Source organism: Hyperolius riggenbachi, chromosome 9, assembly GCF_040937935.1.
Source record: "Hyperolius riggenbachi isolate aHypRig1 chromosome 9, aHypRig1.pri, whole genome shotgun sequence".
NCBI lineage: Eukaryota > Metazoa > Chordata > Amphibia > Anura > Hyperoliidae > Hyperolius > Hyperolius riggenbachi.
This window is the reverse complement of record NC_090654.1, coordinates 241,005,169-241,032,623: the sequence shown is the minus strand read 5'-3', so window position 1 is coordinate 241,032,623 and position 27,455 is coordinate 241,005,169. Positions and strand designations below refer to the sequence as shown.

At 44.6% G+C, this 27,455-nt stretch overlaps 1 protein-coding gene across 1 annotated transcript; it reads right to left on the bottom strand.

Moving 5' to 3' along the window:
* Positions 1-366: 366 nt before the first annotated feature.
* LRRC57 (leucine rich repeat containing 57) lies at positions 367-27,455 on the bottom strand. The gene is made up of 6 exons (XM_068252018.1): positions 27,335-27,455; positions 19,166-19,332; positions 13,279-13,414; positions 8,560-8,828; positions 7,519-7,704; positions 367-853 (listed from the first exon to the last, which is right to left on the bottom strand). The coding sequence occupies exons 2-6, from the start codon at positions 19,247-19,249 to the stop codon at positions 812-814; spliced, it is 717 nt and encodes a 238-aa protein (XP_068108119.1). The 5' UTR covers positions 19,250-19,332; positions 27,335-27,455; the 3' UTR covers positions 367-811.

Here is a 27,455-nt window from a genome sequence, read left to right as displayed (position 1 = left end):
CAATCAGATTTGATCAGAGAGAGATCGGTCCATACATCGTTTGATGTATGGGCACCTTAAAGGTTAAATGTACATGGGTAACGGTAAAGCAGCATTATGGATTAATGAGGTCATAGCTCCCTTACCCTGTTGAGGGGCAGTTGTTTCAGATTTCCAAAGGCGTGATTTTAGAATTTTATCACATTATCTGCAGTAGATTGCTGGTTTCGTGGACCTCAGCCTCTTCAGAAAACACAGCATGAGCAATAATCAATTACCAATCCCGATAAAGTTAGCACTTTTAAGTATTAAGTACTTGCTTAGTATTTTGGCCGCACACTGTAAGCAATCTGCTGCGCACTATAAATAAAAGATAACAAACTAAGGTCTGTGTTAAAGATCATTTATTTTAGGTCACACTTCCACCCATATTCACACATTTTGATGTGTTAACATATAAAGAATCGGTTAACTAGTACTGATACTCTGAAAGCAGAATAATGGCAGCCTATTCAGATATTGGTCAGATTTCACAGTCTGACGCACTGTAGCTCCATGTGAAGAAAACATCCATTGTCCAATCTTTCTCTGTAACCAAACAGGAAGTAAAAGGTTCTGACCGAAAGCGGTGTCCCTTCCAGCACTAATAGATTCCACACTCATCCTCACAGATCGTCGCCGCCTCTCCAGACCACTGTAGCATGTGACCGCTCTAGGCGATTTAATAAGCAGCGAGCCTCAGTAGCAGGCTCTGTATCCAGAGCTGGCCCTGACTATTGGCCAACAGGTGACTTTGCACTAGTCGGGTACAAAGAGGACAGTCTGTGCTCCTTCACACAAATTTCTTCCGGGTGGCTGTGAACCGTTCCATGTACTGAAACCAAAACACATTGTCAGTAATATGGCATTAGCAGATCCTGATCATTGTCACACTGATGCATCTAATCCCAAGAGCAGAAACAAGTAACCGTCGCTGTAAACCACAATACTCACCAATAAGCTCTTAGGCCTCGTAATTGCGCTCCGTTCGCGTTGGCGGTTTTTTGACGAGTTTTTTTCCCCATTCCCGGCACTTGCTGTGCGCTGGGCGTTTTTGCTTAAGTGTTCTTGTTAGCGGTTTTCTGAGTGTTTTTTTAATTGACTCCGTGACGCAGGTCAGGAAGTGAACTTTTATCCGGAAAAGATTAAATACAATGTATTTAATTTTAAATGCTCACGTGATCGCTGCACAAAGCAATTTTGTGAGCATTTCGCGTTTTCATATACCTTCCATTGAAGCGGAATCGCCTCAAAAATGGCCCATGCAACGCTTTTCTGAGCGGATTGGAAACAAACCGTTCAGATGTGAACTTTCTCATAGAGAATCATTGCACAAGCACTTTCAGGGCAATTTTGAATATCGCCAGCGCTTAAAAATTCCAAAAACCGCTCCTAGTGTGAACAAGCACTTAACTACTAGCCGACCGCTCCACGGCAATTGGCGTGAACGGCTCTTTATGGGGCTAGCAGGCGATCGCCGCTCAGCGACTGTTAGACGGCGAAAACGCCATCTAATTAGGCTGTACAGCGCTGCGATCTAAGGCAGCGCTGTACTGGGGACAGCCGTGTGACACGGCTCTCCCCTCTGTTACTGCGGTAGTCTATGACAGCGATCGTGCCATTTGGCTGGTGGAGGGAGGGAGGGGGGTAAAAATGAAAAAAAAAAAATTATAAAAATAAAATATTTATTTGAAAACACTGGGGGAGCGATCAGACTCCACCAACAGAGAGCGCTGTATGTGGGGAGAAAATGGGGGGGGGGGGGAAATCACTTGTGTGCCGAGTTGTGCGGCCCTGCCATGACGGCACGGGCACTAAGCGGCTGCAGGGGGCTGGCAGAAGCCCCAGGTAAGTGCATCTTTTTTTAAGTGTCATTTCAGATTTCCTTTCAAGTGTACCCAAGGATTTATACTTACCTGGGGCTTCCTCCAGACCCCTGTAGTCTGCCTGATCGCCGGTTTCCCTATACCCTCTGTTCCCCCGCAGTCTGGCCCAGGTTATTTTTATTTATTTTATTTATTTTTTTTACCCTTTCTGGACTGGACAATTCTGTTTGAGCCTGCCATTGGCTCACAGTAATCACCAAGTCCAAAGCAATGATGTCACTATTACAGCAAAGCGAGCGGGCTGCAGTCTTCCTGCATCGGCGAGATCGCACAACACAGAGATCTCAACCTGCCAGGGATAAGCGCACACAAACAACTTAGATTTCAATTACAGACATCCGGAAGATATTCAAGAAAAAAAAAAAAATCAAAAAGTGAAATGTCGTTTTCTGTTAATCAATAGGTTTTAAAGTAAATCTGATAAAAGTTTAGTTGGGCAAATACCTTTTAATCAAATCTTTTACAATGAGATGCAGAATAATGCTGCTTGCGAATAGATCAATTCAATTCTATGTTTAACCACTTCACCACTGAGGGGTTTTACCCCTTGAGCACCAGAGCAATTTTCACCGCTCTTTCCATTCATTTGTCTATAACTTTATTATTACTTATTGCAATTAAATGAACTATATCTTGGTTTTTTTCGCCACCAATTAGGCTTTCTTTAGGTGGGACATTACGCCAAGAATTATTTTATTCTAAATGTGTTTTAATGGGAAAATGGGAAAAAATGTGGGAAAAAAATATTATTTTTCAGTTTTCGGCCTTTATAGTTTTTAAATAATGCATGCTACTGTAATTAAAACCCATGAAATGTATTTGCCCATTTGTCCCGGTTATAAAACCGTTTAAATTATGTCCCTATCACAATGTTTGGCGCCAATATTTTATTTGGAAATAAAGGTGCATTTTTGCAGTTTTGCGTCCATCCTTAATTACAAGCCCGTAGTTTATAAAGTAACAGTGTTATACCTTCTTGACATAAATATTTAAAAAGTTCAGTCCCTAAGGTAACTATTTATGTATTTTTTTTAATTGTAATTTTTTTTTTAATTACAAAAAATAATAATTGGGGAGTGTAGGAGGTAATGAGTTAATTTTTAGTGTAAAAGTAATGTATTTGTATATGAAAAATGCTTTAGGGTGTAGTTTTACTATTTGGCCACAAGATGGCCACAGTAACTTTTTGTTTATGCGACCTGCAAGCGTACAGGAAGTACGCTTGCAGAAAGGGTTAGAAGGCTGGGACACTGTTTTTTTCTCACAATGATCGCTGCTTCTCGTAGAAGCAGCTGATCATTGCGGGGGGCAGAGATCAACGAACGGGAAAGGTTTTTCCCGTTCATTGATCTCCGGGCGAGCGGGCGGCGCCGTGCACGAGCGCAGGGGCGTGCGGACGGGCGAGCGCGGACAGCGGCGTCAGGTACGGATTTCTCCGTCCCTTGGTGGCAACAAGGTGTAAAAAGGGACGGAGAAATCCGTACCGCTGGGGGTAAAGTGGTTAATTCAGTTGGTACATGGTAAAGGCCGGGACCTGCTGAGGCTCTCTGAGGGTTTTTTCACACTACAGCTGGTTTTCTGCGTTTCAACGCAATGACGCTGCGTTTCGATGCGTTGCGGTACGACGCACCGGGAGCAATTTATCGTCGAATCGGCGTTTTCCCATCGAGTTAATTAATTACTACCGCTGCTACTCAGCGTCGCACCGCAGATTCCCGACAACACGCCGCAGCCTATTCAACACGTGCAGGAAATACCTCCTGTTGCAGTCTCATCTCTATGACCCCCTGCAGTGGCATACATAATGCAAGACACCACTAGAGGGCATCATAACACTGAGACCGACAGACAAGCTAAAGAATCCTGTCCGCAGGAACTAGTGAGTGTTGATCTGCTGTGCATATGTATATGCAGGGGAAACGAGCAGGAACCAGAGAGTGAACGCTTCGCTGTGGAACACTGTGCATGGGTTAAATGAGTACACACCGCATACTGCTCTCTGTGGGGACAGGGTAAACACTGAACTTCAGGCAAAGGGCAAACATGGGGGAAACCCTGCACATGCCGCTCTGTCGGAGGACACTTTGTGTGGAACCCCATGCATAACACACCGGAGAGGACCCAGATGTCATCACTATATACTGCTCTGGTGGGGGGGGGGGGGGGGGGGTCAGCACAGCTAGTGACCTGAGTATACGCCGAGACCGCCATTTTTTGGTTGGGTTATACTCTAGTATATATGGTAATTAGTCCATTTTCAAGCTGCATAAATTAACGTAACCCTGCATCATCTAGGAAAAAACATGTATTTCATTGACCAACCCTGATCAAAAATATTGTTTTAAAAAATAAAAATAAAAAAAAACTGAATCATGCCGGTACTCTAAGGCTCAGTTCACACAGAAGAGCCTGGATCACAAACACAAAAACAAACGGTGAACGTTATGCTATGTTATTAAGCAGAATCCAGTCACAATGTCCATCAGAACACAATCTGATTGCAAAAGGAAACGCAACGTCCTGATCTGCTACAGTTCACTGTATAGCGGATGAGTTTCCCATAGAAAACTATGGTGGAAACACCTGTTCCAGATGTGAATTGGACTCAAAAATCAATCTGAGCAGATGCTGAACTGTCAGCCCCGGTCTGAAGGGGCCGTTTTGCCTGCCATTCAATGTGAACCGAGCCTTTGGTCTCTTTCACATGAGAGTCTGAACTGCACACTTGACCGGCAGTTCAGCTCCCCATCTGATGCCTGCCAAACGCAAATTAATGTGACTGCATGACAGAAAGTGCATTCCAGTTATAAATGTGATTCAGCGTTTCTCAACATGTGCAGCATCAGCTTGGTGAAGGGGAGAAAAGGGCTTGTATCAGACATACAGTAGATGTGTATTGAGCACTAATCAATCATTCTTCTCTTCACAAATTATTGTGAAAGAAATCAGAACGTTGAGCGAACCTACTGTAGTCCAATCAGTGAATGGAAGCCTTTTAACAGGATGCTGAAATGAGAAAACTCACTTAGCTTTCATAGTACTTACGTGAAGTAGACAGAAGGCTCTGGATCCCATATAGACCCTTCCTGGTCCTTGGTCTCGTCATTCCTGCACTGACCAAGGTTCAAGTTACTCATTCTGCTCAGTCTTCAGCACTGCTCAGACAGCCTTCAGAACTATATTGTGTCCCTGAATAGTTACAAAAAAGGAGCACACTGTACTGCGCAGGCATGAGTTTAGGTTAGTGGATGAGGTACATTTTTTGAATTTCTCGGGGATCCGATCAGTTCTGAAGGCTGCCCGAGGGGTCCAGAACAGAACAAGAAACTTCAGCTGGGGACAGTGCAGGAATGACGAGGCAGACCAAAGACCGGGAAGGCTCTATGGTATCCAGAGCCGTCCCTCTACGTAGGTATGTATGAAACCGGAAGCAAGCTTCCTCACTTCACGTTTGCTTTAAAGAGGAACTGTAACGACAAAACGTCCCCTGGGGGGTACTCACCTCGGGTGGGGGAAGCCTCCGGATCCTAATGAGGCTTCCCACGCCGTCCTCCATCCCTCAGGGGTCTCGCTGCAGCCCTCCGTGCAGAGGTGACGTCAATATTTACCTTCCTGGCTCCTGCGCAGGCGCTCTGACGGCTGTCGGCTCCGAAGTAGGCGGAAATACCCGATCGCCGTCGCGTCTGCTCTACTGCGCAGACGCAAGTTTCCGGCGCCTGCGCAGTAGAGCGGACCCGACGGAGATCGGGTATTTACGTCTATTTCCGTGCCGAAAGCAGCCACAGTGCCCCCGCTGGAGCCAGCAAAGGTAAATATTGAAGCTACAGTCGGGTCTGTCGCCGGCTGTTTGGAGGGCTGCAGCGAGACCCCCGTGGGACAGAGGACGGCGTGGGAAGCCTCATTAGGATCCGGAGGCTTCCCCCACTCGAGGTGAGTACCCCCCAGGGGAGGTTTTTGATGTTACAGAGTCTCTTTAAAATGGCCACCATCATGAGACCAAGTATGTCCAGTGCAAGCATTTTTAGTAGGTGTATGAAGAGAGACTGTTAATGTTACACGCATTAAAAAAAAAAAAAAAAAGCTTTAAATGAAATCTGTAGGGTAAGAAAAGGAGCGTGATCGTGAGCCGAATCGCCCGGAAATGCTGGCAACCATGCGCTGCGGTTCAGCTGTGTGTAAATGAGTGGAAACGTCAGAGTGCAGTCTATGTGCGCTCTGATGTCCCTGTGATCACGTAAGCACAGCTTAAAAAGAAAACCTGTAACGAAAATAAACTCCCCGGGGGTTACTCACCTCGGGTGGGGGAAGCCTCCGGATCTTATTGAGGCTTCCCCCGTCCTCCTCAGTCCCACCACGGCGCCTGAACAGCGGGGATGTAAATATTTACATTCCCGGCTCCAGCGCAGGTGCAGTATCGGCTCTCCGCAAGGAGATAGGCAGAAACAGCCGATCGCTGTTGGGCTGTTCTACTGCACAGGCGCAAGTCTCCTGCGCAGTAGAGCGGAACCGTCGGAGATCGGCTATTTTCGCCTATCTCCGTGCGGAGAGCCGCAACAGCGCCCCCGCTGGAGCCAGGAAAGGTAAATAAATGAGCGCTTGTCAGGCTTGTCGAGGGAGGATTCCGGGACACTTCGGGGGAGCCAGCGCTGGATTGCCTGCAGCTACAGGGGAAGCCTCATTGGGACCCTGAGGCTTCTCCCTCCAGAGGTAAGTACCCCCTAGGGGAACTCTTTTTTGTTACAGGTTCTCTTTAAAGTGCACATATGGAAACGAGTTCTCACTCTGCAGCTGCCCCAGCAATACCTGTAGAGATGTGACATGAAGGTCCCCTCTACAGGCTATCAGCAACAAATGACGCCAGCATAACCTGAGCTCTGCAGTGTTCCTGAACACAGTTCAGCCCTCACTGCTGGGAAGAGCTGAGTGACGCTGGGGGAGAAGCTGTGTGGCAAGCTGACGATTCTCCCCTACAGCTTTAGTACATCCCATCTCCAACACCAGAGCTTGGAAATAGGAAAGTTTTATGTAGCAGATGTATTTTAACATGAAAGCATTTTCAAAAATTGCACACGTTAACATTACTCTTTATGAGCCTGCTAAAACACTTGTGCTGGATATGCTGCGTTTCATGACAGTGGTCCTTTAAGGTGACAATAGAATATCAATTAGCCTCTATCAAAGTGGCTGAGCAAAGAAAAAAAATTCTTAAAGGAAACCCGCGGTGAGAGCGATATGGAGGCTGACATGTTTAAACCATGCACATTGCCTGGCTGTACTGCTGAACCTCTGTCTCCAATACTTTTAGCCATAGACCCAGAGCAAGTAAGCAGATCAGATGTCTATGACAAATCTGACAAGAGCAGCCGCCTGCTTGTTTTAGGTGTGTGATTTAGACCCTACTGATCACAAAGATCAGCAACACTGCCAGGCAACTGGTATTGTTTAAAAGGAAATAAATATGGCAGCTTCCATAGGTCTCACACCTCAAGTTCCTTTTAAAAGGCAAGAAATTGCTGTTAATCATTATAACTCAGTTATTGGAGCGATTTTATTTCACTTGGGTCCATATATTTGTTCAGAAGCAGGTGCCCACTTCCTCCCTGCAATCACTAACCTTGTCATAGCCCTCCAGGTCCCGCAGATTTTTTATTTCAAACAGGTTCCCCTCCACAGCCAGAAGGGAGATCTGCGAATCGCTGAGGATGCTCTGGGGTAACATGCTGATCTCCAGACAGTTCTCCTCCAGCCGCAGCACCTTGAGACGTGGACACTGAGAAACCTGGGCTGAGATCTGAGATATCTGACACAAAAATAGACAAGTTAAAGGTTTGAATTCACAACAGAATTGAAATTAAGCAAAGATAATGCCCGAGTTACTGATGTTTGTCACGACAAACGTTCAGTCAGCTGGGAGCTCCCCTTTAAGTACAGATTTCCCAGGATCCACATTCACGGTGTATAAGAATGCTGTTTAACCACTTCAGTACCAGCGGTCTTTGGCCCCAGAGACTGCTGGTACAAAAAATAAACGGGGCTTACCGACGAAACGCCACATGGACCCGCCCGCTCTCCCATTGCCGCAGGCCCCTCGCTCTGCTGTCTCTATGACGGCAGAGCTCTATGAGCCGATCAGGAGCCTACGTCATTGGCTCCTGACCATGTCATTAATGGGATTGGCTCACAGTGATAACAGGGTCAGGAGGCAATCAAATTGTCTCCTGACTGGCTCACAGAGTTCTGCTGACATAGTGACGGCAGAGCAAGGGGCCTGCCGCAAGGGACAGATCGGCGGGAGCCGCAGTCTGTGCAAGCGCAGAATTGAAATCTATGCCCTGGCAGGAATAAGCAGCCACAAACAGGGAATAGATTTCAAGTACCATGGTCCGCAAGTGGTTAAATAGGTCCCAGGTACAACATATGAAATTGTAAACACGGAGCATCATGTAAGAGTAGTTGCAAAGGAACTTTTGTTGTGCACCTCCTAGCTGGAGTTGTAATCGGTATGTATCATTTTTCCAAATGGAAGTATTGCAACTTCTTTCATTACAAGTTGCTGAGTAAAATCATACCCTGAATGGAGCGTCCGAGTCATAGACTTGTGTACCTTGTCCCTGGACCTTCACAGGGCATCATCAGATCCTTCTGCATTACTGACCTGGTTCTGGTTGAAGTTAATCTCTATGGCTTGCACACCAGACACCTCATCAGGAATGGATTGAATCTTATTTTTGGACAGGTCCACCACATCCAGATGACGTAGGCTGCAGAGCTGGGGGGGCATAGCGCGTAGCTGGTTCCCGGACAGGTTGAGGGTCTTCAAGGCGGAAAGTTGACCAAAGTCTGGCGGGAGGCGGGTGATCTGGTTAGCACTTAACTGCAAATTCTCCAGCTTCTTCAATTTGCATAGTTCATCAGGAAGCCTGCCTATATAAAAATGAAGCATAAGGACCAGAGATATCAGTCTGCTTAATGCACAGTTGCCGGAATGCAGGTGGACAGATATTTTATTTTTATTTATATAGTACCAACATATTATGCAGCTCTGTACAGAGTATATTGTTTTGCCACTAACAGTCCCTCAGAGAGGCTCACAATCTAGTCCCTACCATAGTCATGTGTCTATGTATGAATTTTGTAGTGTACGTATCATAGTCTGGGCCAATGTAGGGGGAAGCCAATTAACTTATCTCTATGTTTTGGGATATGGGAGGAAACCGAGGTGTCAGGAGGAAACACACAGACACGGGGAGAACATACAAACTCCTTGCAGATGTTGACCTGGCTGGGATTCGAACCCAGCCAAGGCGAGAGCGCTAACCACTAGGCCACCGTGCTGCCCGATATGCTGTATATAGACATAAACTATACACATTTAAAGAGAAAAGGTTATCTCTACTAACTTAAAATCTTGGCAAAACCAAGCCTCTTATGATGCAGTGGTTTTGAATGGCAGTGCCTCTGCACCATACCCTGCAGAAGAAGGCTAATGTGATCACATCATCACACTCTTCACACCTCCACAAGCTTACAAAAAGCAGTCTGAGACTTAAATGGAAGCACATAACAGCTCTGAAAAAATAGCAGTCTCAGGGCTAATAGAAATACTGCTGGTTAGCAGTTCCAGTCCTACATTTTGTTCTGTAGAGCTGCAGTGATCCTGGGCAGTACAATGCACATAATACATGTAACAGTTCAGCCATCCATCTCCTACAAATCATAGGTTTGCCTTCTTAAAACCGAAAGTATTTGTGATTATTCAGGTTGGAGTGAGTTCTGAGGTGTCCCACAATGCATCACTGCTGAATATGCAAATCATCTGTTTGATGTCCCTGATAGTTAAACACACCTCCAGAACCGCTGCAATGATGTGTTAGCTTGTTCATATTACAGAGCACACTACTCCAACATGTATACAGACTGTTTCGGGTTTTTTCGGTTTAGCTATCAGGGACAACAAAGATGATTTGCATATTCGGAAGTGATGCATTGTGGGACACCTGAGATGCTCACTCTAACCTGAATAATCACAAATACCTTCTGTTTTAAAGTGGACCTAAACTCTTGCACTGGACAGAAGAAAAACAGTGGTTTGCAAAAATATTCGGCCCCCTTGAAGTTTTCCACATTTTGTCATATTACTGCCACAAACATGAATCAATCTTATTGGAATTCCACATGAACGACCAATACAAAGTGGTGTACACATGAGAAGTGAAACGAAAATCATACATGATTCCAAACATTAAAAAAAAAAAATAACTGCAAAGTGGGGTGTGCGTAATTATTCAGCCCCCTGAGTCAATACTTTGTAGAACCACCTTTTGCTGAAATTACAGCTGCCAGTCTTTTAGGGTATGTCTCTACCAGCTCTGCACATCTAGAGGCTGAAATACTTGCCCATTCTTCTTAGCAAAACAGCTCCAGCTCAGTCAGATTAGATGGACAGTGTTTGTGAACAGCAGTTTTCAGATCTTTCCACAGATTTTCGATTGGATTTAGATCTGGACATTGACTGGGCCATTCTAACACACAGATATGTTTTGTTTTAAATCATTCCGTTGTTGCCCTGGCTTTATGTTTAGGGTCGTTGTCCTGCTGGAAGGTGAACCTCCACCCCAGTCTCAAGTCTTTTGCAGACTCCAAGAGGTTTTCTTCCAAGATTGCCCTGTATTTGGCTCCATCCATCTTCCCATCAACTCTGACCAGCTTCCCTGTCCCTGCTGAAGAGAAGCACCCCCAGAGCATGATGCTGCCACCACCATATTTGACAGTGAGGATGGTGTGTTCAGAGTGATGTGCAGTGTTAGTTTTCCACCACACATAACGTTTTGCATTTTAGCCAAAAAGTTCAATTTTGGTCTCATCTGACGAGAGCACCTTCTTCCACATGTTTGCTGTCCCCTCCCGCCCCCCCCCCCCCCCCCCACCACACACACACGGCTTGTGGCAAACTGCAAACGGGACTTCTTATGCTTTTCTGTTAACAATGGCTTTCTTCTTGCCACTCTTCCATAAAATGCCAATTTTGTGCAGTGCACGACTAATAGTTGTCCTATGGACAGGTTACCCCACCTGAGCTGTAGATCTCTGCAGCTCGTCCAGAGTCACCATGAGCCTCTTGACTGCATTTCTGATCAGCGCTCTCCTTGTTCGGCCTGTGAGTTTAGGTAGATGGCCTTGTCTTGATAGGTTTACAGTTGTGCCATACTCCTTCCATTTCTGAATGATCGCTTGAACAGTGCTCCGTGGGATGTTCATGACTTTGGAAGTCTTTTTGTAGCCTAAGCCTGCTTTAAATTTCTCAATAACTTTATCCCTGACCTGTCTGGTGTGTTCTTTGGACTTCATGGTGTTGTTGCTCCCAATATTCTCTTAGACAACCTCTGAAGCCGTCACAGAGCATCTGTATTTGTACTGACATTAGATTACATACAGGTGCACTCTATTTAGTCATTAGCACTCATCAGGCAATGTCTATGGGCAACTGACTGCACTGCTGAGAGTCATTTCAGAAGGGTGAGTGCTCACTTCTTGGCCTGAGGTGGTGGATTGCCTCACTGATGTGTTAGTGAGCATACATCTGCTGGGAGACCTGTGGTGGAAATTTACTTCCCGTTTATGTGAAAATGCAATTGTGGCCCCTGTGGACTTTCTGAAATTGTAACGTGCTCTATATTTTTAGAACACAGAATGAACGTTCATAAAGTCGGATCACTCTTTTATTTTCATAGATTGTGTCACAGGGTTAGTCTAAGGAAATGAGAGGTGTAACATATGATTTCGCAGAGAGGATATTTATTCAGCTCCACCAACATCTATTCATGGCAGATTCTGTTACAGTGTGAATCCCATTTCAAGACTGAGGTCACCAATCCCTTCAAAAGGAAGATTCAGATGGCACTAAGACTCTGACCTGGCCAGATGGTATACTTCAGCAGCAGGCTGTGGAGGAAGAGCCACTAGTTAGACCGGCCTTTCTCAACCAGGGTTCCTTGAGTACTCTGCAGGGGTTCCCTGGCATTTTCAACCATCTTAGGGGGGGGAAGTATGATAGAGCACACTACAATAGGGATACTGTAAAAAGAAGTACTAAATTAAACAATAATGAACACATCAATACAAAGCACCAGAATAAGCATCAGAGTAAAAAGAGGCACACTGTAATAGGGGTTAGTGAAATTAACAGCCACACCTACTTTTAAAGACCATGGGCTTTATTCACTAACCGTCGCTAAGCCGGTTAGTGTGCCTTATCACTTAGAGGGCACAAACTACAGTGCTAACCTTACCTGAGGTTAGTGTGCCTTATCTGAGTTAGTGTGCCTTATCTGAACTTAGTGCCCCTTAAGTAGCTTTGTGCACAATAAAAGATGCACAAAGCTTCATCACGCACTGCAACGATTACGCACTGCGACGATCACATTGCACCCGCTATACTGTACATGATGAGACCTTAAGTTCGCTGTGCAATGCACGTTGTAGCTTTGTGCATCTTTTAGTGTGCACAAAGCTACTTAAGGGGCACTAACCTCAGATAAGGCACACTAACCTCAGATAAGGCACACTAACCTCAGATAACCGGCTTCGCGCCGGAAAACTCTTTTTTACTCCGGCGCTAACACTTTGCGCCGGTTAGTGAATCAAGCCCCATGCCTCCTGCAAAATAACATTTTGACACTTTTGGCAACTTGAAAAAGGCCGTCCTGGCCGAAACAGCGGGCTGTCGCTGCCTGTCATATTTTACTATGGAATAAAAGTTTAAGAGCTGACTAATACATACGGAGTGTGGTGCCGATCTTTCTACTGGAACAATCCTGCAAAATAAATGCAGGGGCTCCTTGAGATCCAAAAATTATGTGCAGGAGTTCCTTGAGATCCAAAAATGATTTGCAGGCTTCCTCCACGTTAATAGGTTGAGGAAGGTTAGACAATGGCGGCAGCCTGCATGAGAAGTCCTACTGCGACTGAGCAGAGTGCGCTCATGGGCCCAAAAGACAGCAACACCATAAGGGTGTAACAGTCCTCTGAGGTTGGAGGTCAATCTTTTGCCAGCAGCCTCATTATATTAAACTATTTTCTATAAATACAGTGCACAGATGGGCGGACCTCATAAATGCCAAAAGCAAGAGAGTCATAAGGATAAGGCCGTTTAGGAATAGTGGTAGTCATGTTTAGGAGAACTCATAGCATAAGAAGCTTGGTAGAAGACTCTATACTCTATACTGGGGCCCATAAGTACAAACACCTTATCTGCATAGACAGTTTTGCAGAGTCTGATAAGTAACACTGATTGTTCATACTTCCTTCTGTTACATATACCCAATCAGAGCCATGTAAAGCAGTCACCTGCACTCCTTGATCAGGCCATACTTACTCAGCCTGTTATGATTGAGTGACATGCTCTTGAGGACAAGGAACTTTCCCACCATCGGAGGTAAGACCTCTATCTTGTTGTTAGACAGGTCTACAGTTCTCAGGTTTGCACACAGTCTCTGCAGATCTTCAGGAAACTTTATGACAAAAGAAATGAAAAATTAGTAAATGTTCCCAAAAAACTCAGCACAGCCACATCAGCACCAGTTATTACAAAATGGTACAGAGAATGGTAACACAGAACTTCAAAGTCCAATGACCACGGCAACAAATCCAAAGCCAATTTGTCTGCAGTCTTCTAAATAAAAAGCACACTCTGTTAGGCATGTACAAACGTCATTTATTTAATTTACTACATCCAGTGCTGAAAAACAAAAAACAACCTGCTAGCAGAGAGGAGCACTGAACAATTCACATCACTTACTGCCTCCCACAGGGGCTCAAATTCTAACAACTTAACCATGGCCTGCAATCAGTTTTGTTGTAGAACAATTTAACACACAGTTTAAAGAGAAACCATAACTAAGAATAGCGCTTCATCCCAATCAGTAGCTGATACCCCCTTTCCCATGAGAAATCTTTACCTTTTCTTAAACGGATCATCAGGGAGCTCTGTATGGCTGCTATTGTGGTGAAACCCCTCCCACAGTGTGACAGCAGGACCATGGTTCTGACATCACACTGTGGGAGCCTTGTTGCATTGTGGGAAATAACAGCTGTTTACAGCTGTTTCAAACTGCAAAAAAAGCAAGCAGCATCTCCTTCCACTGACATCACCTGCCAGCAGTAAAAATGGCAGAATGTAAATCAGGGAGAGGAAAGATTTTCCAATGGGCAAACACTGGCTAAATCATTTATACATCATTATTGTAAAATGAAGCACTTTTTTTATTACATTATTTTCACTGGAGTGTCTCTTTAACTGGGTGTTGTGAGAGGAATCTGGAGCACCCAGAGAATACCCATTAAATAGGGGGAGGACATATAATTTCCATGCAAAGAGTGTGATTGGTTGGTATGGGTTTCACACCTGGCGCTACAAGCCCTTTATGCACGACACGTTGCTTTGGGTAGGCGTACATGTAATGAGGATGCTGGGAAATTTTGGCGCAGGGTAAAGCCGAAAAACAGCTCACTCTGCTATGGCAAACTTCCCAGCAGCGTTTACCGTATATACTCGCATATAAGCCGACTCGCATATAAGCCGACCCCCCAACTTTTACCCCAGAAATTAGAACAAAATTATTGACTCGCATATAAGCCAGGGGTAGGAGATGTAGCGCCTCCTGACAACAGGAGTTGGTTGTTGCATTTCATATGGGGGATAATTGTATACTCTGCACCTTGTGCACAGAATTCCATCCACATAGCCTCTGTCAGAAGGTGCATGTGTACAGTTCACGTGCTTGGGCTGACTAATCTTATACAGTTATACTGCTAAATGGAAAGTCAAATTAAACTCTAGTCATATTTCTAATTCAGACAAATTTACAAGGGGGTAATGAGGTTTTGCAAATTAAAATCTGTACAATTATATGACAGAACACATCCTAATTAAAATGAATATGAGAGGATTATGTAAGTAAGTGATATTGCTGAATTTCTGCTACGGTAAATGCTGCTTACCTCCACTGTGGGTGGCTGCAGGGCAGTGCAACAGCTAATCTGCATGCAGATGCCCGGGTTACTGTCTGGCAGGAGGGGTCTGATGGAGAATGCTGCTGGAGTGATCAGAAACCTGGGGGAAAGCAGAGCTGGATGGATGGCTGGCACAATCAATGCAGAAGCGCTCCCTGAAAGCATAATCTCGCATTTGGCTGGCCAGAATCAGAGGAACGCTCCTCCGTGCACTCGATATGCGCTTCCTGCACATGATCTCGCGCTTCAGGAAGCGCAAGATTACCGTAAGTGCACAGAGAACTGCTCCTCTATGATTCTGCCCCGGCCAAACGAGATTATGAGTACGGGGAGCGCTTCTGCTATGATTGTGGCCAGCCGTCCATACATCCAGCTCTGCTCTCCCGCGGACCACTGATGCAGCATTCACCCCTGGGCATCGGATCCCTCCTGCCATAAGGTAATCCAGGCATTCGCCAGCAGATTAGATGTTGCGCTCCCCTTCGGCCACCCACAGTGCAGGTGGCTCCGCTGTGTGCCAGACTTTACACAGCCTGCAAGCCTTCACCGCTGCGCTCTCTGATCCCCTCCATAGGTCAGCCTGGTCAACTCCTCACCACAGACACCAATTTAGTAAGTTGGTGACTCGCATATAGGCCGAGGGGGTAACTTTTCAGCACATTTTTTTGTCCTGAAAAATTTGGCCTATATGCGAGTATATAAAGTATTACTATTCCCCCAAACCGCAGTTCGGTGTGGTAAGACGTAATTCGGCGTCCAGCTAATGCCGGTGGCTGAAGAACGCTGTTTTTATCGCAATTTGGGCTCCATGTTTTGCCAGGGCCCAAATTACTCACTGAGCGCTGCATAGCCGTAATTCCCATTACAGCCTCTGGTGGCACCTAATTTACCTGACTTGTGTGGGTGGACCTCCTGCAACTGCTCAGATTGCATAATCTACTTTTTCAGATTGCATTAGTAAAGGCACAGACTGAATTGCCATTAGAATATCGCAGCTTATAGTAATGACAGTCTGTTGCTATTTCCAAAAAGGTGAATTATATGACATTATTAAAATCAAGGAGCTTCTACATTAGGGGTGCCCATTGGGTAGATCACGACAGCTGTACATTTTCCATTCTGTATATACAGTACAATTGTACTCCTAAAATAGGTTGATCGTTTTGACTTGCTAATTTTTAAAGTAGCTCACAAGCTGAAAAAAGTGTGGGAGCCCAAGTGGCCTTCCTACAGGAGACACACTTAAAGTGGACCCAAATTAAAAATACAAGATTTCAGAAATAAAATCTATTTTCTAAATTATAATAATAAATAGCAGCCTTTTTTCAGCTGCATAATGACAAATATAAAATATTTTACATTTATTGGAGGAACCCCTCCCTTCCTTTCAAATTGCCGGGACAGAATCCGGCAAAATGCTGGAGTAGGTGGTGTCTGGCAATGGAGGAATTGCTAATGGCTGCCCCCAGTATAACCCTAGTTATTAAAAGAGAAGGGTGAAAAGCATGCACTGAAATGATCATAGGTTTGAAGGAGTGTCTATTTATCTTTGTATGTGTCAGAGTGGTGCAACTAAATATTTGTAATTAAAAAAAATGTTTGGTTTGGGTCCGCTTTAAGATCTAATCATATCCCATCCAGGTTTGATTATAGGTTTCCTGTGGCTTTCCATGCTACTTCAGTTGCATCTAAAACAAAAGGTGTCTTTTAATTTTCCTCCATAGGGACCTCCCTTTCTTACTGGAAGAAGTGGAGTGTGATCCGAATGGTCGCTTTTTATGTGAAGGGCAAGTTGGGAGAACGACAGGTTACGCTGGCTAATCTCTACCCCCCAAAAAGGCAACAGACTACTTTTATTTCCACAGAAAAAAAGTGTGGGCACCTCCGTTCTACATAGTATAAAAACAAGTTACATAGTTGGGTTCTGCATAATTTTGTATTATATGCAAAAATAGCAACATTACTTTCTACTTCATCTACTAGGTCATTAATAAATTGAAGTGCACCGGACCCAGTACGGACCCTTGTGGGACCCCACTGCTAAACAGTAACTATAAATATATGATCCATTGACCACAACTCTTTGATTTCTGTCCATTAGCCAGTTCCCTATCCATGCACACAGATTCTTCCCCAGTCCTTGCATCCACAATTTTGGCACCAAAGTTCAGTGGGGAACAGTATGGAATGCCTTTCCAAGTATATCACAACTACAGCATTACCAATATCCACAAAACCTGTCCTTAGAAAAACACCCATTGATGCTGAGAAATTAGATTATTCTGTGATAAGTGCTAAGAAAACATTTACGGTATGTCTGGAGAGGAGCTTAAAATGTATCCCATCTTTAAAGTCTCACATATCACATTTTCAACCGACAGACTGATATCTGTACAGCCCTCCCCGCCATCTATGTCTGTCTGAGCTAGATATTTTCATCCAACGGCTTTGCCTTCATGTATAACATGCAGCCTCCCACCTCTCCATAGAGCAGTGCATGCAGCTTGGCTGAGCTGAACACTCATTACTTTTGTTACCGAGAATCCCGTTGGGCAAAATAATCAACATACAGTGGTTTGCAAAAGTATTCGGCCCCCTTGAAGTTTTCCACATTTTGTCACATTACTGCCACAAACATGAATCAATTTTATTGGAATTTCACGTGAAAGACCAATACAAAGTGGTGTACACGTGAGAAGTGGAACGAAAATCATACATGATTCCAAACATTTTTTACAAATCAATAACTGCAAAATGGGGTGTGCGTAAATATTCAGCCTCCTTTGGTCTGAGTGCAGTCAGTTGCTCATAGACATTGACTGATGAGTGCTAATGACTAAATAGAGTGCACCTGTGTGTAATCTAATGTCTTTACAAATACAGCTGCTCTGTAACGGCCTCAGAGGTTGTCTAAGAGAATCTTGGGAACAACAACACCATGAAGTCCAAAGAACACACCAGACAGGTCAGGGATAAAGTTATTGAGAAATTTAAAGCAGGCCTAGGCTACAAAAAGATTTCCAAAGCTTTGAACATCCCCCGGAGCACTGTTCAAGCGATCATTCAGAAATGGAAGGAGTATGGCACAACTGTAAACCTACCAAGCCAAGACAAGGCCGTCCACCTAAACTCACAGGCCGAACAAGGAGAGCGCTGATCAGAAATGCAGTGAAGAGGCCCATGGTGACTCTGGACGAGCTGCAAAGATCTACAGCTCAGGTGGGGGAATCAGTCCATAGGACAACTATTAGTTGTGCACTGCACAAAGTTGGCCTTTATGGAAGAGTGGCAAGAAGAAAGCCATTGTTAACAGAAAAGCATAAAAAGTCCCATTTGCAGTTTGCCACAAGCCATGTGGGGGACACAGCAAACATGTGGAAGAAGGTGCTCTGGTCAGATGAGACCAATATGGAACTTTTTGGTAAAAATGCAAAACGCTATGTGTGGCGGAAAACTAACACTGCACATCACTCTGAACACACCATCCCCACTGTCAAATATGGTGGTGGCAGCATCATGCTCTGGGGGTGCTTCTCTTCAGCAAGGACAGGGAAGCTGGTCAGAGTTGATGGGAAGATGGATGGAGCCAAATACAGGGCAATCTTGGAAGAAAACCTCTTGGAGACTGCAAAAGACTTGAGACTGGGGCGGAGGTTCACCTTCCAGCAGGACAACAACACTAAACATAAAGCCAGGGCAACAATGGAATGGTTTAAAACAAAACATATCCATGTGTTAGAATGGCCCAGTTAAAGTCCAGATCTAAATCCAATCGAGAATCTGTGGAAAGATCTGAAAACTGCTGTTCACAAACGCTGTCCATCTAATCTGACTGAGCTGGAGCTGTTTTGCTAAGAAGAATGGGCAAGGATTTCAGTCTCTGGATGTGCAAAGCTGGTAGAGACATACCCTAAAAGACTGGCAGCTGTAATTTCAGCAAAAGGTGGTTTTACAAAGTATTGACTCAGGGGGCTGAATAATTACACACACCCAACTTTGCAGTTATTGATTTGTAAAAAATGTTCGGAATCTTGTATGATTTTCGTTCCACTTCACACGTGTACACCACTTTATATTGGTCTTTCACGTGGAATTCCAATAGAATTGATTCATGTTTGTGGCAGTAATGTGACAAAATGTGGAAAACTTCAAGGGGGCCGAATACTTTTCCAAGCCACTGTATATTTAGCCAGACACTGATTTCTGTACATGGCTGCAGTGGGAGGGTCTGTGTTGTCATAGTTACTCACCTCAACCAGCCCCTTGTCAGTCAGCTGGAATACACCGGTCTTCTGTGCCGTTTCTAGATGAGCCTTTAACGCGCTGTTCCCCATTCTGCTCAACGGGACCAGCCTCGGCAGAGCTAAAGAATATCTCCACCTCTTACAGTGTAATCAGACCTCAGTAACATGAAGACCTGCAAATAACATACAAAACACAATTTAAAGATGAACTGCTGTGAAAATGACATGATGAAAAAAAAAAGTGTTTAATTTTTACAATAATTATTTAGTCAGTTTCATTGTAAAATCTTTCATCTCCCTGATTTACATTCTGAAATGTATCACATGGTGACATCTTTACTGCTGACAGGTGATGTTTGTGAAAAGGAGATGCTGCTCTTTTGGTAATTGGAAACAACTGTTATTTCCCACAATGCAACAAGGCTCCCACATTGTGATGTCAGTACCTAGGTGCTGACATCACACTGTGGGAGGGGTTTCCAGGGCTGTGGAGTCAGTCCAAAAATCCACCGACTCCGACTCCTCAGTTTAGGATTCCACCGACTCCGACTCCACGACTCCGACTCCTCTAATTTGCATATTACAATTTTGTTGATTAAAAGTATGTAACATGAAATTTGTCTCTTAACTGCCAACGCTTAGGAATTTTACAAGACAACTGAAGTGAGAAGGATATGTAGACTACTATATTTATTCCCTTTAGACTAAAACTAGTCCTTGGTAAGAGTACTTGTAAAAGGTACAAACCGGAACAAAGAACATCTATCAGACCCTAGGCAATGTAAGTGTGGATACATGTAAGAATGATGTGCAGGTACTCTGCAGGGGAATGAGGAGATTGTAAACAGACAACACCTGTGTTCAATGTGCACAGCATTCTCAGTGGATTCCCTGCAGCTCTGTGGGGAGTGCATATGTAGAGTATAGTACTACTGTGTAACAAAGTAAACCTGAGACAGATGAAATTAAAGTTTTATACATACCTGGGGCTTCCTCCAGCCGCCTTCAGGATAATCAGTCCCTCGTTGTCCTCCTCCACCACCTGGATCTTCTGCTATGAGTCCAGGCACTTGAGCCAGTCGGGCGTAGTGCGCATGCACACACTCCGCCGCCAGGAGCATACTACACCTGTGCAGCACTATTGCGCAGGTGCAGAATGTTCCTGGCTGTGGGAGCGGCATGCGGCCGGACAGCGCTGACTGGCTGAATTACCAGGACTCATAGCAGAAGATCCGGGTGGTGGAGGACAGCGAGGGACTGATTAGCCTGAAGGGGGCTGGAGGAAGCCCCAGGTATTTATAAAACTTTACTTTTCATCCGTCTCAGGTACCCTTTAATTTGTAGTCACCAAACCAAATTTTAACAACATATCAAATTATTTGATTTCATCAGCAAAGGGAGTGCATACATTTGCATAAATCAGCATCAGTGCAGAATTATTTCCATTGACAATCTGTATTAGTGACACAGCTACACATCAGGCTTTATTCTTACAGCATAGATGTTATTTAGTATATATAAGAGATTCCTGTGTACACATCATATATACAGTCACAATCAGATATGTATATCTGACCTTAAAAATACAGGGACTGCTTTATTGAAGCAGCACAAGTAACTAATTTTGATTGGTTTATTTCATTTTTGTGGACTAAGCACAGCTTTTACTGTATATATACTGTATATATACATTATTTTTAATGACTATTATCTGAGAAATAGAACATTTTATCATATTTTCTATTTTAATTACAGTAACGAATTAATTAGGAGTCGGAGTCTGTGCATTTTTTCCCGACTCCGACTCCAGGCACCCAAAATTGCCCGACTCCACGACTCAGACTCCACAGCCCTGGGGGTTTCACCACAATATCAGCCATACAGACCCCCCCCTTATCAGTTTGAGAAAAGGTAAAGGTTTCTCATGGGAAAGGGGGCATCAGCTACTGATTGGCATGAAGTTCAATCCTTGGTTACAGTTCCTCTTTAATAGGACAATTAAGCAGCGTAACAAAATCATATAACCTTAAAGTGAGAATATCACATAGGTTAGGCTAAAAAGTAAAAAAAAAAAAACACAATTTTTTATGTTCAGCAACTCCTTTCCTGTGTAGATGCCACCTTACCTGTCACTTTAACATGCAGTCTAAAGCATTTTCTTTGCCTCAGTGCCCTCTCTGCCATCTATGCAAAGGACAAGTGAAGTTGTGCTATGACCTCACTTCTGCTCTTGTGTTGCCTGACTAGCTTTCATTCACCTCTATCATGGGCCTGCATAGAACCAGGGCTGTGGAGTCGACACAAAAATCATCCAACTCCAACTCAGGTTAAGATTTCATCAAATCCTCTAATTTACATAGTCTTGGTGTCAAGTCTTGTTGATTAAAAGTATGTAACGTAAAAGACATTTCCTAAATACTAATGAGCTATATTAAGATGGCATCTGCTTTTGGGAACAAAAAGCTCCTGGCCAGGAAGCTGACACTCTACCCTGTTGGCCATGTGTTAAAGGGAACCAGAGACGAAGCACCCTCATGTATTTTACCATATATATCAGAGAAAACACCTACCCTGCTCTCTGTTGCATTCTTCACTGCTCAGCCTGCTTGTTATCAGCCCTGATAAAAATCCCTGACTGATCATTCAGTCTGGCTTTGCTCAGGAATCATTATAGCTGAGTCATTATAGCAGAGCCAGAAGGGGGCAGGCTTGGGCTTGAAAAGACACCAGAGAAGACAGACTCAGCTATAATGATTCCTGAGCAAAGCCAGACTGAATGCTCAGTCGGGGATTTTATCAGGGCTGATAACAAACAGGCTGAGCAGTGAAGAATGGAACAAAGAGCAGAGTAGTTGTTTTCTCTAATGTCCCCACTGATATATATGGTAAAATACATGAGGGTGCTTCGTCTCTGGTTCACTTTAAGGTAACACTCAAATGCACAAGTACTAAAAAACATATTAAAATGATATTTGAATTTTACTTTGCAAAATAGCTCGGCTGGATGTTGCAATAGTGATTAGGGAAGGTCATTCAGATGCAAATAATTCTGAGTTGATGCAGGAATATATATAATTTTGTATGAACAAGTATGCAGCTTGAAAATTAACAAATCATCTCCTGCAAAGATGCAATTTGATTAGTCCATTTTCAAGGTGTATACATTTGCATATAAAATTTGCATAAACCTGCATCAACGCAGAATTATTAGCATCTCACTGGCCATCCCTACTAGTGACAACTACTCGTCAGTCAGGCTTTATTCTCACCACGACACAGTTTTATTATATATAAAAGATTTCTGCATACACGTCAAATATACAGTTACATACCGTATGAGTATAGGATTATAAAAAGATGGTGACTGCTTTATTGCAGCAGCACAAGTGTTTTTTGATTGATTTATTATTTCATTTTTGTGAACTAAGCGCTGCTATTACTATATATGCTAATTTTTTATGATGAATATTATCTGAGAAATAGAATATTTTATCACATTTTTTTCCCTTTCTATTTATTAGGTGTTGGAGTCGGTGCATTTTTAGACGACTCCAGGTACCCAAAATGTGCTCCTCCTCCTCCTCCACAGCCCTGCATAGAACTACAAATCCCACAATGCAGCAGGTGCACTTCCAGTTTAGCAGCAATGACAGTGCTTTACACGGCAAATAATCAGGGATCTCAAATGGCAATAAAGATATTTCTGTGGGGAAAACAAAGGCAGTATTCATGTATCAGGTATTTTACATATGTTTACTATAAGTTTCAAACCGCTCAACGCATCTTTGTCATTCTAGTGTACCCAAAGTAAGGTGACATGTAGGATCAGTGTTGTGTGTTCCGGAAGCGTCTAAGGGCTCATTCACACTATGTGCTGCGCTGTCAGTTTTGATGCAACACACATAGTGTACAATCTAAATGGCAACATATAAGTCCATAGACTTGCATGTTAATTCTGGAAACATCTAATCGCACAACGCACACATTTCCTGATGGGTTGGCTGCCGACATCTGCGCTCCTAGCTCACCACAACGTGTATTCTGTGCGATGGCAACGCATGCACGAAATCGCGTTCATGTATGCGCTCTGTAGTATGAATGAGCCATTACAAAGCTCATTACAAAGCTCAAAAGCCACATTTGTAGCAAAACACAAAGCAGTGCACAGTCGCAGCAGACAAGCACACTGTCCCACTGACAAGGCCAGGTAGCAGCAGATTGTAAGCTGATGGCTTAAGAAGATTTAGCCGCCCATCTGAATAGGAGTAATCCTTGCCTAGTCAGAGCTAAATGAACCAGAGCTCTAGCCATTACATTACAATGCTCTCTATTAAATATTTAGTTCTTACAGGAAACTCATTAGCTTAGTGCACAGAACTTAGTGACTCCATTTATCTATTCATGGAAAATATAGTAAGAGGGTAATTGGCATCTGTGTGTAAGTTATGTGAACCTGAAAGGGGAAAAAAATGCCCTAAATAGGTACTTACCTCAGTAGAGAGAAGCCTGTTGTAATGAAACGCGGAAAAGCCGCTACCTCTCAAGGTGAGGCGGCTGTTTCCGCGTCCAGCATGGCGTCACAACGCGGAAAAAACGCCGCTTGCCGCATAGGCAGTGCGGCGGAATCCGCATTGGTAACGGCGGAATCCGCATCGGTAACAGCGGAATCCGCATCGGAGGCGGCTCCTGCACTCGAGACTTTGCTAAACAGTACTGGTGTGGCTGGGACTCATAGTCCACCTGGATTCAGAGTTACACGCGCGCGCACAGAGGCAGAGTTTAAATAGCAGTCAGAAGGGAGTCAGCTGACCGGCTGGGTCAGCTGACAATTTCCACTGCTCTCATTGGACCAGCAATTAGGGAGGTCCTGGAAAGGTCCTTGAGTATATATACTGCTGGTTGTTCACTTGCTCTTTGTCTGGCGTTGCGATCACATACGTGGGAGCACCCAGATCCGTAGTCAGATCCGTTAGTGTGCCGGGACCAGCTGGAGCTGTAATCCTACACTAAGCTAGATTCTGTTGATAGCTTAAAGTACTAGTGTGATTGTGATTATCTGTTATGACCCTTTGCCTGTTTGACTATCCTCCTGAACTCTGATCCTGTACCTCGATATTTCTGATACCTGTTGCCGAACCCCGGCTCGTCCTTAGACTCTGTTTCTGCCTCCTGACCCTGTACCTCGATATTTCTGATACCCGTTGCCGAACCCTGCCTGTACTTGGACTCCGCCTTTGCCTACTGTATCTGTACTTTATCTGTCCGTGTGTTACGACCTGGCTTGTCCGACCTCGAGAACGGACCTCACTATTAGAGGCGGTTCCCCGTCCTGTTAGTGACATTTCCTTCTGAGTGTCACTCTCAGACTACCTTCCTACTCGCAGCCTGACTCCTCCCGCCTTGGAGAGCTCAGGTCTTTGGAAGGAAGCTGTGCAGTTATCCTCACTGCACTGAGGCCAAGTCCTCCTAGTGTTACTGTTACACCAAACACTACACTCTACTCAGGTGAACAGAGGTTAGCTGGTATATCGGATTATCAGTGATACTGCAGATCACTTATAATCTGGTATACATCTGTATTCCCCGTGATACTGCAGATCACCGGTAATCATATCCTCTCTGTGCTTCACCGATCGTTACACCTGTGGATTATTCAGACTCCCCCCATCCCCCTCGTCTCTCCTGATCCTGACCTGGGGACCCCTTGAACCCTTTCAACATGCCCTTGTTGAAGAGCGCGCACGTCTTTGCTCCTGTCCACGAACGAGCACTGCCACTCTGCACAGGCGTGCGTTTCTGGCTGTTTACAAAGCTCCCTCCCCCCCCCAACGTGGTTTACTATGAGGCCCCTTTGACACTTGGCAGAGGAAAAGTAAATAGTCCAGGAACAGTTGAGATAATAAAAGTCAGATAACAACCCTCTCCAGGACTAACTTAAGCCGCATCTACACGAATAGATGCGGCCGCGATGCTCCTTATCAATCGAGCTGATGCGGCTCGATTGATAAGATCCGACAGGACGGATCTCCGCACCGCAGATTCCCTGCTCGCTCCCCGCGAGGGGACAATGGCAGGGAATCGAGCGGAAGGTAAGCGGCGCCGGCGGGGAATCGAATGCGGCGCACACGCGGCGAGCGGGGACGCAGCGGGCACGCGGAAGAGGCGATCTGGCGGCTAATCGAGCCGCCGGATCGCTGCAACATCTCATAGTGTAGACGGGGCTTTAGTCGTAGAGCTTAATGGCTTGTTTGCATAGAGATAACAACTGGAGTTTCTCAACTCTTTCTGTACTGGAAACAATTACACTGATGTATCTGATCTTAATGTTTTATTTCTTAGCTGTGCTACACATACAAATCATAATATCATCATTTTTTTTGCGCTTCAGTGTCTCTTTAAATTGGATTCGTAAGGGCTGATTGGTACCAAGCTAGTATGTAATAGTATGAGAATAAGTCGCTGCATAACCAAGTAACAGTCTGTGCAAAATCTTGCAGTATACAGTATATACATATCATAAACCATCCATCACCGCAACATCAAGAATATACAGAGAACTGATACCTCTGCGAAATGTAAAAATAAGAATGCTTAGCCGGAAACCCCCAGTCGTCCACTGCCTGCCACTGTCCCTTACTAGTTCCGCAACAAACTGTTGCTCCCTCAGGCTACTTCCACACCAGGACGTTACAGGCACACGTTAGTGCAGCCTGTAACGCAGCCCACCGCACAGCACTACAAAGTCAATGAGGCTGTTCACACTGCCCACGTTGCGTTACATAGTAACGCTGCATGTTCGGGCAAAGTGCAGCGTACTGTGCGTTCTGAGCGGCTTAAGCCGCGTTAGACTGTTTGCACATGCTTAGTGGGGGGCGAGAGGAGGCGGGGAGATGCCGCTACAGTAGCCGCGCACATGGCTACTTAATATGCACTGCACTGGCGGCCGCTGATTGGCCGGCGGGACCACGTGATGCGGAGTGTTGTGTAATCTGCACATATTATAGAATGATGCAATGTTAGAAAAAACACTATATACCTGAAAATAAAAGTATGAGAATATTTTCTTTGCTGCTAATCTTCTAGTAATTATTCATAGTACACAACCAATTCACTGTATCATATTTTTTTTTTTTCGCTTCAGTGTCTCTTTAAGTACATGCATATTTTTTTTTAATCCATGTCCACTGCATAGCGCTGCAGAGTTTTAATAGTTTTTATTGGTCGTCTTTTGGCTTAATAAAGATTATTAATTGGTTCAAGTAATGCCTTTTTGCAATATAGACTTTTTTTTCTTGGATATTCAGGGCGGGGCATCTGTGTCCTATCTGCCCCCACGCACGCGTGCAGCCTTGGGTACACTTTAAAGTTCATGTGGTGCTTCATATGATAAAGTAATAGTGTGCTGTTGGGGGGGGGGGGGGAAGCAGAGTTGGGGGTAGCGTCATTACTTACCTATGGCAGGCTGGTCCTCTAGCCATATGTCATTCGCTATCCCAGGGAGCGACCACAGATTGAAGATCCCGCGTCCCGGACCACCGCCACGTTGCATTCCGTGAGATGTAGTCCATCCAGGAGATATACTTACATCAATTGTCTACATCTGCTGGCATACATAATTATTAATAATGCATATAATGGAGTATACATGCTGCATGCATTTGTCGACAGTGAAGCATACTCTTCATTGCATGTATGCAACGCAACATGCGAGTAACATGCAGCGCCACTTTTCCATTGCGTTCCTGCTGTTACAGGGAACACAATGCCCACGGTGTACCTAACTGAAGACAATTAAAGGTGGCCATACACTGGTCGATTTGCCATCAGATTCGACCAACGGATAGATCCCTCTCTGTTCGAATCTGATCAGAGAGGGATCGTATGGCTGCCTTTACTGCAAACAGATTTCACAGCCGATTCGATCACAGTGATCGAATGGGCTGTGTATCAGCGGGAAAATCGGTAAGTGTATGGGCCCCTTAAGTTTTCTATTCGAGACAGACAGTAATTTCTATCCACTCATTACCCAGTCAGGCCATAAAGTACTGTGCCCTTTCCCACCCCTGTCCTGAGAGAAGCTCCTCATACTTATGAGATCTGTTGGTAAAGTGCCTCCCCTGCCAACACGGGCAATATATAACAATAATAATTCTGTGAACAGAGAAAAGCACTTACCAGAGCGGCCACAGCAACCATAAACAAGCCTCAGCAACCATAAACAAGGCTCAGCTGCTTCCTCCCTCTGCTGCCAGGCAGGAGCAGCTCTTCCGGTGCAATGTCTGATTACGCTGCCCTC

Excerpts from the sequence above, each read along its gene's own strand:
- LRRC57 (XM_068252018.1), bottom strand. The coding sequence starts at position 19,249 with ATGGGGAACAGCGCGTTAAAGGCTCATCTAGAAACGGCACAGAAGACC. Across the intron at positions 13,415-19,165 it reads CTGACAAGGGGCTGGTTGAG|TTTCCTGAAGATCTGCAGAG; the intron begins GTGAGTAACTAT and ends TTTGTCATAAAG. Across the intron at positions 854-7,518 it reads ACCTGGAGGGCTATGACAAG|TACATGGAACGGTTCACAGC; the intron begins GTTAGTGATTGC and ends TTTTGGTTTCAG.